Source organism: Bos javanicus, chromosome 22 (genome assembly GCF_032452875.1).
Source record: "Bos javanicus breed banteng chromosome 22, ARS-OSU_banteng_1.0, whole genome shotgun sequence".
NCBI classification, from domain to species: Eukaryota; Metazoa; Chordata; class Mammalia; order Artiodactyla; family Bovidae; genus Bos; species Bos javanicus.
This window is the reverse complement of record NC_083889.1, coordinates 9680959-9696271: the sequence shown is the minus strand read 5'-3', so window position 1 is coordinate 9696271 and position 15313 is coordinate 9680959. Positions and strand designations below refer to the sequence as shown.

Genomic DNA, 15313 nt, shown 5'->3' with positions numbered 1-15313 from the left:
TTAGAGTTAGAAGTGTCAACTTTCCCATATGGTGTCTCCAGGTTTCAGAGAGATTTAGCCCAGTCAGCATCAAGGTCAGGAGGAGAACAGAGAGGCGCTGTGAATGAAAGTGCGGCAGAGGCCTGCGAGCCACAGGCCCTGAGCTAGTGGGTCCTCTGGGCAGCCGAGACCCAGCCGCCACCTTGGACTAGAGGCCACGTGTGGGTGAAGGCAGAGCGTGTAGGCCTGGCGCGATCCGCCAGAGGATGGGAGCGCTGGGAAACCACAATCCTGAAGCTAGGACCTGGCCCCGATGAACTCTCACAACACAAACACTTGACCTGCGAGACTCTCAAAACTGAAGCGATGTCCTCAACCAATGCCAGGGCAGGGAGTTAGCAGAGGAGGGAGGGAGGGAGGGGCTCAGAAAGCAAGTGAGAATAAAACGAAGCTAATCGGGAAAGAATATCAAACCCATCTAATACATCTTAGTTTCACACAAAAAACCCAGTCACTTTCCTTTTAGCTTCTGTTCTCTAGTATTCATGTCTCTGCTATCTTGAGTTTAATACACAACGTAAGGAAGATAAAATTCCATTATCATTAGGTGCTGGGGAAAGGGGGATCAAATTAAATTTTAACAAGCAAAAAGAGAAGTCTTAACAAAATATGGTACAACAGTCGTAAAATACAAAATACTGTGCTTAGGAACTAATATAAAACCGTTTTCAAAGCACTAAGATTTTAACCACAAACACAGGTAACATATGTGTGGATATTCTAAATGATGAGTAAGTTCCCCTCCTAAAGGGATCAAAGAGACTGAACATGCTCATTTTTAAGAGAAAATAACATAAAAATAAAGAAATAATAATGACCTTTCAATATAGAATTTTTGAATTAAAAATGCTATTAATGTAACCACCTCTCACAGAGGCTGGCAGGATGCTGGTTTCTTGCTGCATTTTACCAGAGAGATCATTTCCTTCTATAAGCTGAAGGGCTAGATTTGGGCATAATGTCCTTTTCTCAGTGGTCTGAGCTTTTTAATGAGGGCATCTCTAAAACTTTCTGTTTTAACCCCTATGCATTTAACATGCATCCTGAAGATGAAGTGTGCAAAAAGTTTATTTAATAAAAGGCAACCATAGCCAATTAAGCAACAGGCTTTTCAGAAAAGTAATTTGATATTTAATTTTATAAAGGAAAACAAATACAAATGATGTGCCCCTGACATTATTCCTAGGAGGATCTCTTTAAAGAAAGCTAAATATCCCATTGCTTCTTCTTCCTTTAGTTGGGTTTCCCAACCAGTTAGAGTCAAGTCTAAGCCAAGTCTTGGTATATGAACAAAGTGATACTATGCCAGATATCCACGATAATACTTTGCTACATTTCAGCTCTTGAGATTGGAAATAGGCCAATTACATTTAGGATGTTCTGGCTGATTCTGAATAACTGAGACTTGACTACGTCTTTGAAGGAGCTATCAAAGACATGCTGACCTCTTTGGACTTGTTCATTTAATAGCCATTTGGTAAGGGAAGCAGCCCAAACTCTTCGAACTAAAAACTAAGGCACGTGCAAATTAAAGATGATGCTCTCTAAAAACCCATCTCCAGAGCATCTTCCTGATTTTTGTGGAAAGGTCCTAAAAAAAAATCATCTCATCATCCATCCACCACACTTTTCATAAAGACAAAGACAATTATGGGTTATGATTCAGTAACTGATTAAAATGTATGTGTGTGCATTAAAAGAAGCATTAATAACTTACAAATTTTAATAGCAGAGAAAGATAAAATTAGCTGTGAGGTGTATGCATTCTCAGATATATACATAAAGGGCTTTGTTTAAAAGGAGAAAAATGTTTTTGCCTAATGAATTATAGAATTCTCTTCCACATGCTACCCCCAAGCCAGGTGGTACCTCACAACCTCGTCATTGGCTCCCCATGAAGAAAACCAAAGATGAAATCTTCCTCAAATCCCTATTTGCATATAAATATCCTTCAGAAATTACCCTCTAGGCAAAACAAGTCTTTCTCAAATATATTGCTTTATCTACTTAACCTTCCTAAAGGAAGCAACATTGCATAGGATTAATCATAAAATAAGTTGACATGCTTGCCAAAAGGAAAGAAGAGTTATATTTCAAATATTTCTGACTTCAAAAGTACACTTATTTATTATTTGAGAACTAAATTGTTGTGTGCTCTGAATTAAACATTTCAGTTCTCAAATAACAGATGAACTGGTCTTATTTCAAGATACCCAAATTCTCAAACTATATTTGAAAAGCCTTTTTTGGAAAATCCCCAAATAAATCTGCATATTTGGATTGTGCACCTATGACAAAGCACACACACACACACACACATACGTGCATCCCTTAGCCATCAAGGTACATTTGTAAAATATTCAAGAACACTTCTAATTTTAAAAGAAATTGGGGTTTTTCTAAAGTATAAACATCAGGAAGTATTTTTCTATAAATGCCTATTGTAACTTCAAGTAGAAAAATAATCCTACTTAAGTATATTGACATTTGAACCTGTTTGAACTACTCTACGACTTAATAACTGGCAAAGAAAGCTGGTTTTATTACCTCTGTTTATAAGCTATGAGGATGCTAAATTAAAGACCAGCTTAAAAAAATTATATGTCTATAACTTAATTTCCTTATGCTGGATTCCTTGCATTTGTTTTATAAATGAGTTAATATACTTACTATCTCGTGTACCTTAACAATTTGGGTAGTTATGATCATTTGAGAATCTGGAATTATACAGATAAAGGCTCCCTAGTGGGTCCCATCTTTATGTTACCATACATATTCGAGAAAGTTCATATTGCTGTTGTGCCCTTGAGTTTGTGTTTAACAGAGAATATGGTAATCTCCTGTTAATACAGGGTGGCCCCCCAGGGACCCTTGCCTTGTGTGGTACCACCCACGTGCAGCAAAGCTGGTCTGTGTGTCTAAAAGAATACAGCAGAAGGGAATATATGTCACTTCCAAGATCAGCTTATAGCACCGGGCTTCCATTTGGGACCCTTTTCCTTTCCCACTCAGATCACTTGCTCCAGGGAAAGACAGTTGCCATGTTTGAAGATACCTGGCAGCCTACAGAGAGCTCCCCATCACTATGAGATCTCTAGCTTATAGCCAGCAGAGAACTGAGGGCCGGCAATATGTGAGTGGTTCTTGGAGAAGACCACTGCACCAAATCTGCAGATGACTACAGCCCAAACTGATAGCCCGACTGGAGCCTCATGAAAGACCACGAGACAGAATCACTCAGCTAAGCCACTCCCACATTCCTGAACCCTGCAGACTGTGAGATGAGAAGCTTTTTTTCTTTTTTTAAGCTGCCAAATTTGGGGACCACCAGTAGAAGGTATGACTGCATTGTGTCTACAACAGCTATCGACAAGGGAGAAAGACATTTGGCATTTTATTTCCCGCTAGGACAGTGGCTCATGGTCGTTCAAGTGTCATGAAAACTTAGAATAATGTGATAAACACTAGAGAGCTTATCCTTAGAAAAATGTACATATGCTCATGAACGTAATATTTTACAGGTGATATCAAGGATTTTAGGTCATCTCTGAAGCCCTTCATGAGCACACTCTGGGTTGTTTTGGTCATGCTCAGTCACTCAGTCGTGTCTGACTCTGCCACTCCATGGACTGTAGCCCGCCAGGTTCCTTTGTCCATGGGATTCTCCAGGCAAGAATACTGGAGGGGGTAGCAATGCCCTTCTCCAGGGAATCTTCCCAACCCAGGGATAAAACCAACATCTCTGGCATCTCCTACATTGGTAGGCAGATTCTTTACCACTGAGCCACCTGGGAAGCTCTCTGAGTACAGAAAGCCAATTAAAAAAACCTACCGCCCTAGGAGATCAAGTGAAAATCAGCTTCAGAAACATGCCAGTCTCCCACCTGAATTAGTAAAACCAGAAGTGGTGGCCACCAGAGAGTCTATCAAAAGTGTTTACTCCTCCTCTCCCACAAGGAGAAGCAGCTACAGCATTGCAGAGAAGGCTGAAGAAATATTTCATGGAATAAAAGGGCTATGACAATAGCTTTCCATTTAGGCTATCTCACATTTAGGTCTGCTTTTACTTGATAAAAAATAATAATACAGCATGTGGCCACAGAGGCTTTAAACAGGGACCCTTGCCTCCAATCTTCAGCCTGGAACCCAGGTTCCTTACTCCTAAATCTCCTGAACAGGGATGTGAGGAAATGCGCTGTGGACTAGGAGTCAGGCTGACCCCTCCTCCCTTCGATGACCTCCTACGGGCACGAAAATACAAAAATGAAGGCTAGCAGGGCAAATGTCACCCCCATCACAGGCATGCATCAGTGATGCTACTTGCTGTCAACCGGCACTTGAGTGTCTGGCAATGTGACAGAGAAGAAAAGCATAATGTTGTTTGTACATTATGTGGGTGACTACTCTTTGCTTTACAATGTAACAACTCATTCATAAACTATATGGCTTGCCAGAATTATACTAAGAGGAAGAATGTGTGTTTGTGTGTGTTGTATGTGTGTGTGTATAAAAGAGAGAGAAAAAAAGAGAATAGAGAATAAACTGTCTTTCAGAAAAATTTCTCATCTTGAAGGTCATCAGATAGGAATATTCTATCTCCAGTCCAAGATAGGTTTATTACAGTATTATGACTAGAACAGAGCCTCTCATTACTGCATTCTTATATCCAGCAAACACAAGGAAAGGTCTACCATGTGTCAGGCTGTCCTTTGCACCATCAAGAATTCTGACCATAATTAAAAGGATTTTCTAGAATCTGCTAGAATTGACATCATTCAACAATGGCTACCTCATCTCCTTCTCTCACACTCTCCTACTCTGCAAGCTTTGGACCAGGCTATTCAATTCACAATTGTATTTTAATGTGTCTAAGAAAGGCAGAGAGGTTCTAGAGCAGATGGCAGAAACCCACATGCGTGTGAAAGAAGTGCAGAGTGTCACTTCCTCTGTAGCTCAATTAAAGGATTCAGCAGAAGGTGGAAGATCAGGGAGGCTAGCTTGGGCTTAAAACCTCTGGGGACAGCAGGCCCCTTGCATGTTAAGCATGGATGCCTAGGTGTCTGGATGGCTTTTTAAGGAACAAATCATGAGAACAAATCACAGAGGAAGTCAGATGCCCATCTGACTTAGGAAAGACAGAGGTGTCGGCCACAGAGAATCTACACAAAGGTGCTCATGGCTATACCTCTGCAGAGGGAAAAACCCACAGCATTTTCTAGAGGCTGCCAAATGCACCCATAGAAGGGAAAGCGTATGGAAACAGCTTGTCCTTTCCATTCCATTGCATCTAAATTCAGCTTTTTTTCACCTTTTAATTTGTATGGAATTTAATCACATTTAATTTTGGCCACAGTGAGCAAAAGAATAAAAAAAAAATAATCCCAACCACATTTTCTTTGTTGGGATATGAACAAAAGAAATTGTTTTCTGATCATTCCCTTGAAAATGGGTCATGGAACAAATTTTATCTGAAAATGGGGTGGGGGAGGGGATGAGTAACTTTATTACCTTTGATATAATAAAGTGTCCATACTTGCTAAGAATGCAGAAAATTCTGTGTGTGTATGCTCAATTGACTCTTCTCTTGTTTTGGAATTCTTTCTTCTGCACAATGTGGGTCTGAAGAAGAAAACCACGTGGTATCTGTTGGCTAATATAAATCTGAAGAGCTTTCTGCAAAACTGGCAACCTCTCTCCATATTTAAGGTCTATATTATTGACCCCAAATAGTACTTCGCTATTTGGGAACACACACAAACCTCTGGCTCCTTTTCCATCACTTCCCTGAATCAGGTCCTCTTCCAGAAGCACCTCTGGTCTGCTGCCCTCCGGCAGCTCCCTGCCTCCAGCTTCCCTCATTCCTATCAGCTTCCTGTCTGGGGAACGAGGCTGCCTTACTGCTGACGGAGGGACCGCACTCAAGAGGCAATGAAAACAACTACTCACATCATGTGCAAATATTCTCTCCCTCACTCTCTGATACTCCTCTTCTCTCTCTTCAATTGATTTACTTCGTCTGTCATCTCTAAATGGATGCATTCTGTTTTGCTGAACAGAAAAGAGAAATCAGGAGGGTTACCCAAGGTGAGCCGTTGGAAATCTGCAGTCAAGAAAAACTGTCAGCTGAGAGTAATAAATGTTCACTTAAATAAATGGGGCTTGACAAGTCTCACTCCCTCTGGTCCCCGAGGAAGTCGTGGTGGGTGATGTGTGTGGGGTGTGTGCCTTGTGATGGCAGGGGTGCTCTACTCCTGGCTGTTTCCTTGTTGGATGCAAATAGCTCGGTGTTTCTGGAAGGTAAGCTCTGAATGTGCCTCAGGCATTCAGCCCGGTTGCTCTGTGATGGGTTCTGTCTCCTTAGCAAAGATGTAACGCCCCAGGAGGAGGCGGAATGGTGGTAAGAAAAGAGGAAGTGGCGAGGCCAAGGTGGCCACGAGAATAAATGGCTTTGAAAACTTGTGGTCAGAGAAACAGAGCAAGAAGGGGCAGAAAGGAAGATGTGGATGCCATTTCTCTGCATCCTAATTTGCGTTTTTATTCACTCAGTGACTTATTCTGTGAATCGCAGCTGGGATAAAAGGAAGAACTGAATTCTAACAGCCTGTCTGTGGATTAGGGTCAAAATCCAGAAAACTAACAATTCAAAGAACCCAGCATGAGGCCTGCTCTTCCTCCGCCTTCTATTGGAGTCACTTCCTGTGTTTCTATCGCTTTTGCATCTTATCCCTGCCATTCCTCTCCCAAACGCCCTGCACTAACCACATCCATCCATCCATTCAACAGACATCCACTAAGTACACGACACGGGCACATGTGTCAAAGTCAACTCAAGCCATGGTGTGGTTCAGGGGTGGTGGTGGTGGGAGGAAATGAGATACAGATGATGGACAGTTTTTTTTGTTGTTGCCTTTTTTTTAAAGTGTCAGAGATGCACATACTGGCTCACAGTGACTCACTGTGGGTAATTAAAATAATAACTTGAGTGTGATGCAGATTGTCTTACCTTTCAGCATTCTAAAGCAGTCATTTTCATAAAAGCTCTATTTTCATTGTCAGGGACAGGAAGTGTAATTGTAATGGCATTTGTATGACTTTCTATGGTTCTCCTTATCACTGAAAATGTGTTTTCTTTTGCCATTTACTTAGTTTTCTTCTTCATCACCCTGGAACCCACCCCCTCCACAAGGAGAAAAGTCTCTCTAGCCTTGTCGAGTTCCCGTGAATAAAGCTATTCTAGAACCATGTAATGTTTTATTACAAGCAAAAAACAGGGAAGGAGGAAGTTCCGCTACAGTTCGTGCAAAACAAGCAAACAACTGACATGGAAGTTAAAACACAGGAAGGGGTGGGGGACTACAACAGAAACTGATTCTTTGTTGCGAAGACTTATTTTGGGAGAGTTTGCAAAATCCACCTGGCCTCACCATAACAAGGATTGTTGTTTACAGCTACATCAGTTGATCAGCGGTCCGTATTGACAATCCAGCGCAATGTGTGCAGAGCGGAAGGATAAAGCTGTAGGGAGGGGAACGACTGCCAGAGTTACACAGACACCTGGAAATGCGACTGACAAAGCTCTTCCCATCAGCTCAGAGCCTGCGGCACCCCGACCCCCCCAGGCATGCAGCAGAGCCTGCGCCAAGCACCACCCATGCAGCCCAACACAGAGCCAGCGCTGAAGCAACCATGACGTGGTCTTTTGCTACCCACCAAATGCCAAAGGGGTAGGTAGGGGTGGGGGGCAGGAGGTTGGGGGAGGGGGTTCTTTTCAGAGGCAGGGGAGATTCGGGAGGGGGAGCAGGGACAACAGAAGAACGACAAGAACATCAGGCAGCCCACCTTCCAAAACGACAACGTCACCACTCTCAAACTTGAGAACCAACCTGAGTGTCTTCTTTATCAATACTAGAGTTATCTCGCTTCAAGATAAACCGCTTCTGGGATTCTTCACCTTTTTCATCTTTTAAATGTTCACAAAACCTTTGCTCTGGTCTGCCAGCAAAGTAAAACATATCAATAAAAAAAGTTTTTTCCCCTGTTTAAAGTTATTTCTTAAGTGTTTTTTTTTTTCCCCCACAGTGGCATTCAAGAAAAAGTTTACACATGGTTTTGAGACTAGAATTGCTGGCAATATATAGGGAGGTAATACTGTGTCACTTCACATGTGTTGTTAGGATACCTTTGCTTTGTTTGTTCACCATGGTAGAAGTTAAAACAAAATTTTAAAGGCCTGCAAATATATAGTGTGTATTTTCTATTTTCTATAGTTATTTTGACCTCTGTCAGTCCTGAATTTCATTAAGTCCCTACCCTTATTCTCTATATATGTTTAGAATTTGGGATTACTACATTAAAACTAGGAGAATACTTCCTATTATGTTTTCCCTTTCGAGAGCTTTCTGAATGTCCAGTGAGAGAGGGCTGTCTATGAATTTTTTCCATCTTTCTTTAATGACAGATGCCCTGGAATCTGGCTCCAGCAGCCTGACATCCTCGACCATGTCTTGTAAATCAGTTGAGTAACTGGGGGAAACTGGAGATGTTTAGCTTAAACAACTTAATTCCTGATTAGCATGGGGAAAATGTTGCAAGCAGTTACATGGTATTGATTAGTCAATTGACTTTTTAAAGATCCTCTTAATCATCTTGTATTATTACAGGAAAGGGCTCCAGTACCCTGTTCATTTCTCACCAGCGTCCCTGCACACCAGAGAACTTGGTGAATGGCTTGTGCGCTGGTTAATCACAGAGGACTAAAACGTCCATTTCTAGTATAGAAGCAGTTGTAATTGATGGCTCTCAAAACGTGTCTTTCAGGTCTGATGTATTACTTCTGAAGCCACATGGGTTTTCTGTGCCCCCCTGGGTTCAGTATGCGTTCAGGAAGCCAAATCACTGCATCGGTTGTTTAATATGAATGGCTAGTAAATAAGAGAATCTCATTGTTTCCTTATAGCTCCAAAATAAGCAAACAACACTTAAAAAACAAAGGAGCAGTTTAAGTGTATAATTCAAATCTTGTTGAGAAATACTGTTTCCTTAAAAACTCCTTCATCACTTATTATAATACTGGGGAGCAGACAAAACCAGAAAACTGAAATAATACCAGTTATAGCTTCTGGAATCAGATGTAATTTCTGCATTCTTTTATTCAGTCTTTGCAATAAAACTTTGATGTAGGAGAAACAAAAAAAAATTTTTTTTTTGCCTCTTTACAGATAAAGAAACTATCCCTCAAGTGACTCTTGACTCCAGTTTATATATTTTCCCACTAAGCCACAGGCATCAAACAGCCTGCTTTCTTCCTTACAGAGAAGTGAACAGTCTCTCTCTGCTTACATTGTACTCAGTTGGCTGGAGGGCCTCACACCTCAGGATAAAGCACAGAAAACCTGCATCATATCATCTTCAATATTAATGTAAATGTTATCCACCAGAATTAACATGGAATAAGATACAGCTGTCTGGATGTGCGGATATGACATTTTAAGATCAGAGCACTAAGGAGATGGAGTAAATTTGCACTTTATAATGAAAAGATCATTGACAGTAAAGAAATTAAATATATTTTGGTGGAGCCCAGTCACAGGGCCCTTCAATCACTTATAACACTATAAAGTCTGACAATATTATAATAGCCTGAATAGCTACAGGTCACTGTAAATGAGAACAATTCTCCAGGAGTTTTTTTTAAAGCTTCCCAACATTTTCAACCACTCAGACATTGTTATATACATATTTTTATGTAACAAGGGAAATTAAGATATTAACTTCAACACGAACGCTAATAGTAGCAATGCTAATTAATCCTCTCCTAATGGCAAGTGGAGAGTGAAAAAGTTGGCTTAAAGCTCAACATTCAGAAAACAAAGATCATGGCATCCGGTCCCATCACTTCATGGGAAATAGATGGGGAAACAGTGGAAACAGTGTCAGACTTTAGTTTTCTGTGCTCCAAAATCACCGCAGATGGTGACTGCAGCCATGAAATTAAAAGACACTTACTCCTTGGAAGGAAAGTTATGTCCAACCTAGATAGGATTTTCAAAAGCAGAGACATTACTTTGCCAAAAAAGGTCCATCTAGTAAACACTATGGTTTTTCCTATGGTCATGTATGGATGTGAGAGTTGGATTATGAAGAAGGCTGAGCGCTGAAGAATTGATGCTTTTGAACTGTGGTGTTGGAGAAGACTCTTGAGACCCAACCAGTCCATTCTGAAGGAGATCAGCCCTGGGATTTCTTTGGAAGGAATGATGCTAAAGCTGAAATTCCAGTACTTTGGCCACCTCATGCGAAGAGTTGACTCACTGGAAAAGACTCTGATGCTGGGAGGGATTGGGGGCAAGAGGAGAAGGGGACAACAGAGGATGAGATGGCTGGATGGCATCACTGACTCGATGGACGTGAGTCTTGAGTGAACTCCGGGAGTGGGTGATGGACAAGGAGGCCTGGCGTGCTGCGATTCACAGGGTCGCAAAGAGTCGGACACGACTGAGCAACTGATCTGATCTGATCTGAATAGCTCTGAGCTCTGAACATCTGATGAACTCCCGTCAGTGAAATGATTGGAGAATGGCTAAACATACAGATCTATTTCTTGTATTTGTTGTTGCTGCTGCTGCTACTAAGTTGCTTCAGTCGTGTCCAACTCTGTGCGACCCCATAGACGGCAACCCACCAGGCTCCCCCGTCCCTGGGATTCTCCAGGCAAGAACACTAATCATCTGTAAATATTCATTTATAAATGAAATGGCACTCATGAACATAAGATGAATTTGCTTCAGACTCAATTCTCCTTTTGGATAAGGAAATGGCAACCCACTCCAGTATTCTTGCCTGGAGAATCCCATGGACAGAGGAGCCTGGTGGGCTAAAGTCCAGAGGGTCGCAAAGAATTGGACATGACTGAAGTGACTGAGCACGCATGTAAAGTGCTTTTTAAGGAGAAAAATATTTAGAGTGAGATTTCAGCATACTAATCAGAGATGGACTGCAAGTTCCATGTGGGTAGGGATCTTGCTTTTTTAAATAGTGTATCCTTGGTGCCTAGAACCATGCCTGGCATTGGGAGGCATTTGGTTGGGTGAATAAATGACTCAGTGTATGAACGAATGAAAATTTAGCACAGCTGTATATAAGTCACAGTAACTCAGGGACAGATCAAAGAATCACTAAGATCTGTGGTCATAAATTCATAAATGTTTAAATTGTATAAAAGAACAGAATAGAGTTGAGTTAGTAGGAACATAAATTCAAATTTAGAACATTAGGAACATCTTTAAAAATCAGATTTATGTTTGACTGCAAGCTGACCAAAACTAATGGTGTCATTAAAGAAAAGGTATTCACACTGGAGAAAAAGAGGTGGAAATGGGAATTTTAACTTCTTTAGGTTTGGGAACTTCTCAGTTTAAAGTGTCATCACAGTTACACAAGAGCTATTTAACCATTATTTTTGAAACTTCATTTGCATTTCTTCATAGTGCTGGTTTATTTTTATTTCATAGCAGGACATATTCAGGAAAAACACATCCATCACTTAAGCAGGGGTAGTCAAAGGAGCTTGTCTGAATCAATAATGTAAATATTATTGAGAGCAATGATATTTGTTACTCTGATATAAATTATGCAAAGGGTATCATCCACAACTGTTTTCAAAAAAATTTGTATTCGAACATTAGAAATTAATAGTACAAATAACTAATCATTTCTTGACTTACCAAAAGTGTTTTGAAAGATTATAAAGTAACCATTTGAAGTTTGCATAATAGGAATAAAATAAACATAATAAGATTTTTCCAGGTTGACTTTATAGAGACTTATCTAGAGGTAAGAAGTAATTTTAAGTTTAAACTCATGCAAACTGTAGTTTATGACTGAAATATTACATGTGACTACACTAAAAATTACCAGTAATGCACTGTTATATTAAAGCTTTTAAAAATCCTTTTAACCACTAATTTAACATCATAGCAATATTATTTCTTAGCCACAAAATGAATGAAACTGCAGTAATATGGTATGGACCTTCATTTAAAACGGTGATGAATTACTTTCAATGGATCAAGATGAGGATGTAACTCTAAGAAAAACTCCTCAAAGCTGCAAAAGGTCACAGTATTTATTAAATGAACGATAACTAGAGTTTACTATGTATCTCATGGCCACGCATTATACTTGCCTGCATTTTTTAGCATATGTGCTGCTGAAGCAACCGCTACATGCCTACATTATTTTTCCTGGAAGATTTTAGTCCATGAGTTATTTCTACCTGTTTATCATTACCAAAAAGCAGAGAAAACAAATCTAATGTTTCTTCTTGATTAAAAAAAAAATAGTGTCTTCCCACAATTTATAGCAGGTATCTACTGTGGCACTCATTGCTCACGTGTGGAGGACAGCAGTGGCATTTCCAGTCTGTCTTGGGATCCCCTAGTCAATCCTTTCAAAAGTCTGAACCAACTCCTCACTGTTTCTGATTAGACAAAGCTCATGAATTGAGAGGCAGTATGGTTGAGCACAGGGACTTCCCTGGCGGCTCAGGTGGTAAAGAATCTGCCTGCCAATGCACAGGAGACGTGAGTTTGACCCCTACAAGATGCCCTGGAGGAGGGCATGGTAACCCACCCCAGTGTTCTTGCTTGGAGAATCCCATGGACAGAGGAGCCTGGCGGGCTACCGTCATGGGGTCGCAGAGAGTCAGACACAACTTAATGATGAAAAAATAACGGCTGGGTGAAACACCATTGCATCAGACTACCAAACTGTCTTACTCAACTGGTTCCAATTTTAGTTTTTCTCTCACCTGAAGCTTAAAAAAAGATGAGCGTGCTTTATTGCGTTTTTTTATCTTTTTGATCTAGAAGTATTTTCAGTGGTTTATTCCCGCTGCCAGTTTCTTGAAACCAAATATATACTTTTCTTCCAAACAGTTCAGCTTAATCACTCCCCACTTCCTCCCCCAACATACACACAAATGAAGAATTCAGTTCTACTAAATGCAGAGGAGCATCAAGGGACATCTTTGAATTTCACCCTGAATAATGGAAAGATGGTCATCAACATGCATACATCTTAACAAAGAAATGTGGCTGTGCACAACAGGATGAAATGCTTTATGTGTAACATTTGTCGAAAATATTTTAATAGTCACACATATTAGAGAAGTCGAAGTGGCCCTGTTCCCTTCACACGGGAAAATATTCAGTTACAACATTGACACAGCTTTATGTGCTCAGTTGCGTCCGACTCTGCAACCCCATGGACTGTAGCCCGCCAGACTCCTCTGCCCATGGGATTATCCAGGCAAGAATACTGGAGTAGGTTGCCATGACCCCCTCCAGGCACTTTCTGACCCAGGGATTGGACCCATGTCTCTTTCGTCTCCTGCATTGGCAAGTGGATTCTGCTGAGACACCTGGGGAAGCACATTGACAATTGATATTTCTTATTTATAAAAGAAAGTCCTACATTCTTCTTTACATATTTTATAGTTTCCACTTTCATCCTGTCCTTTTGATTCTCTTTTAAATGAGACTACACCTTACAAATTCAGTATTCTAGCATTTAAGTCTGGAAACCAAACAGCTTCAACCAACAAACTACAACTTCTCTTTCTACTCTGTACCTCAATTCCATTTTTCCTAGAGACATAGTGATACGCTCACAGCCTCCCCAGTAGCAGAAATCTTAAGATTAATCAGACACAGGAACTACACCAAGAAGATTCATTGCAAACAGGCTCTGGCCTTCAACTTCCTCCAAGTTACAAGTGCTAACATGACTGCTGCTCCTCAAGGGGGATCTAGAAGCAACGAAGGGAGCCTGCAGAAACTGGGTCTAGTTCTGCTGCCTACAGGAGGCCAAGCTGCAGATGGAATGAACCAAGTCACCATAATCTGTCTCCCTCCAAAACTACTGTACGTATAGGAAAATACCCTATGTAGTATTTATAGTAAATACTATAAATAGTTCATGTATAGTGAACCTTCCTCTGCTGCTGCTGCTAAGTCGCTTCAGTCTTGTCTGACTCTGCAACCCCATAGACAGCAGCCCACCAGGCTCCTCTGTCTCTGGGGTTCTCCAGGCAAGAATACTGGAGTGGGTTGCCATTGCCTTCTCCAATGCATGAAAGTGAAAAGTGAAAGTGAAGTCGCTCAGTCGTGTCCGACTCTTCGTGACCCCATGGACTCCAGCCTACCAGGCTCCTCCATCCATGGGATTTTCCAGGCAAGGGTACTGGAGTGGGGTGCCATTGCCTTCTCTGGAACCTTCCTCTAAACTGCTGCAAACTGTAAAATACAGATAACGTCTTTACACACTTATACACCTAGGCTGGCACTTACACACCATGTGTTTACACACACATGTACAGAGTCCTGATCAAAATGTTCCTGGCTCCTCCAGTAAACTCTGAATAGAAAAAAGATGGATCTGACGTATAGCCTGTACTTCCCATGGAAAGTATGGCACTGAATGTCTGAGAAATGCTTGGCCCTTGAAAGAATTGAGAAAATGGGTCTTATCTCAGTTCTAAGTTTTGCCAGGACCGTTTTTAATCCAGTGTGTTCTGTGGTTCTGGAGTTTTGCATCACAGTTTTAGTATTCATTTTTGTATTAACATTAATTGAGTTCTCTGTTACTTTTTAAAAAATTAAATGTAAATTAGGATTTTGTTTTTAAAAAAAGAAAAGAACAACCAAAAAACAAATACAATGGGTCTGGTCTCAAAGGATAGAGTTTGGTTTGTTTCTTGCTTTTATCATCATTTGGGGTTATTGATTCTGTTCATGTTGATTCTTGTTCTCCAAACCTCAGTCGTGGCTGAGAGACAGGAGTGGTGGATTTCAGGCTTGATCTTCTGTGAATAGATCTGATAAGATCAAGACATGAATCTCAGCCTAGCTCTAGCTGCCTAGAATGCTGTGAGTTAGTTAGCTAGATACTTGGAAATTATTTTTAATGCATATAAAAGTTCTTTTTAAAAAAGTTACATTCAAGATATTAATATTATAGAAGGTACGTGCATGTTTCATTCCAAAGTTAAACAGTAAATTATACATTCAATACTCAGAGGCCCATAAATAATTTCACATTGTGAAAAGAACATGACACACTTTATTTTCTCTCCTCAACGATGTATGTCTGTCTCACCTACAGACTCTGATGTTGTCTGAGGTATTTGAGGAAAATGATATGAGAAAACACACTGGAGAGAAGTGATATGCGGGTTGACTGTGGTTAATAAATAAGTCTTAACTTCAGGCTGGAG

The 15313-nt window shown here is 40.6% G+C and overlaps 1 protein-coding gene across 19 annotated transcripts in view; it reads right to left on the bottom strand.

Moving 5' to 3' along the window:
• ARPP21 (cAMP regulated phosphoprotein 21) overlaps nucleotides 1–15313 on the bottom strand; it is a 164293-nt gene that overhangs the window by 83597 nt on the left and 65383 nt on the right. For 11 of the 19 annotated variants that reach the window (XM_061395814.1, XM_061395812.1, XM_061395819.1 and 8 more), the window contains exons 10-11: nucleotides 7923–8031; nucleotides 5986–6087 (exon numbers count right to left, since the gene is read on the bottom strand). In XM_061395814.1, the coding sequence (XP_061251798.1) occupies nucleotides 5986–6087; nucleotides 7923–8031 (211 nt within the window). The remainder of the gene's footprint in view (nucleotides 1–5985; nucleotides 6088–7922; nucleotides 8032–15313) is intronic. The other 8 variants (XM_061395825.1, XM_061395824.1, XM_061395828.1 and 5 more) reach the window with 1 other exon arrangement.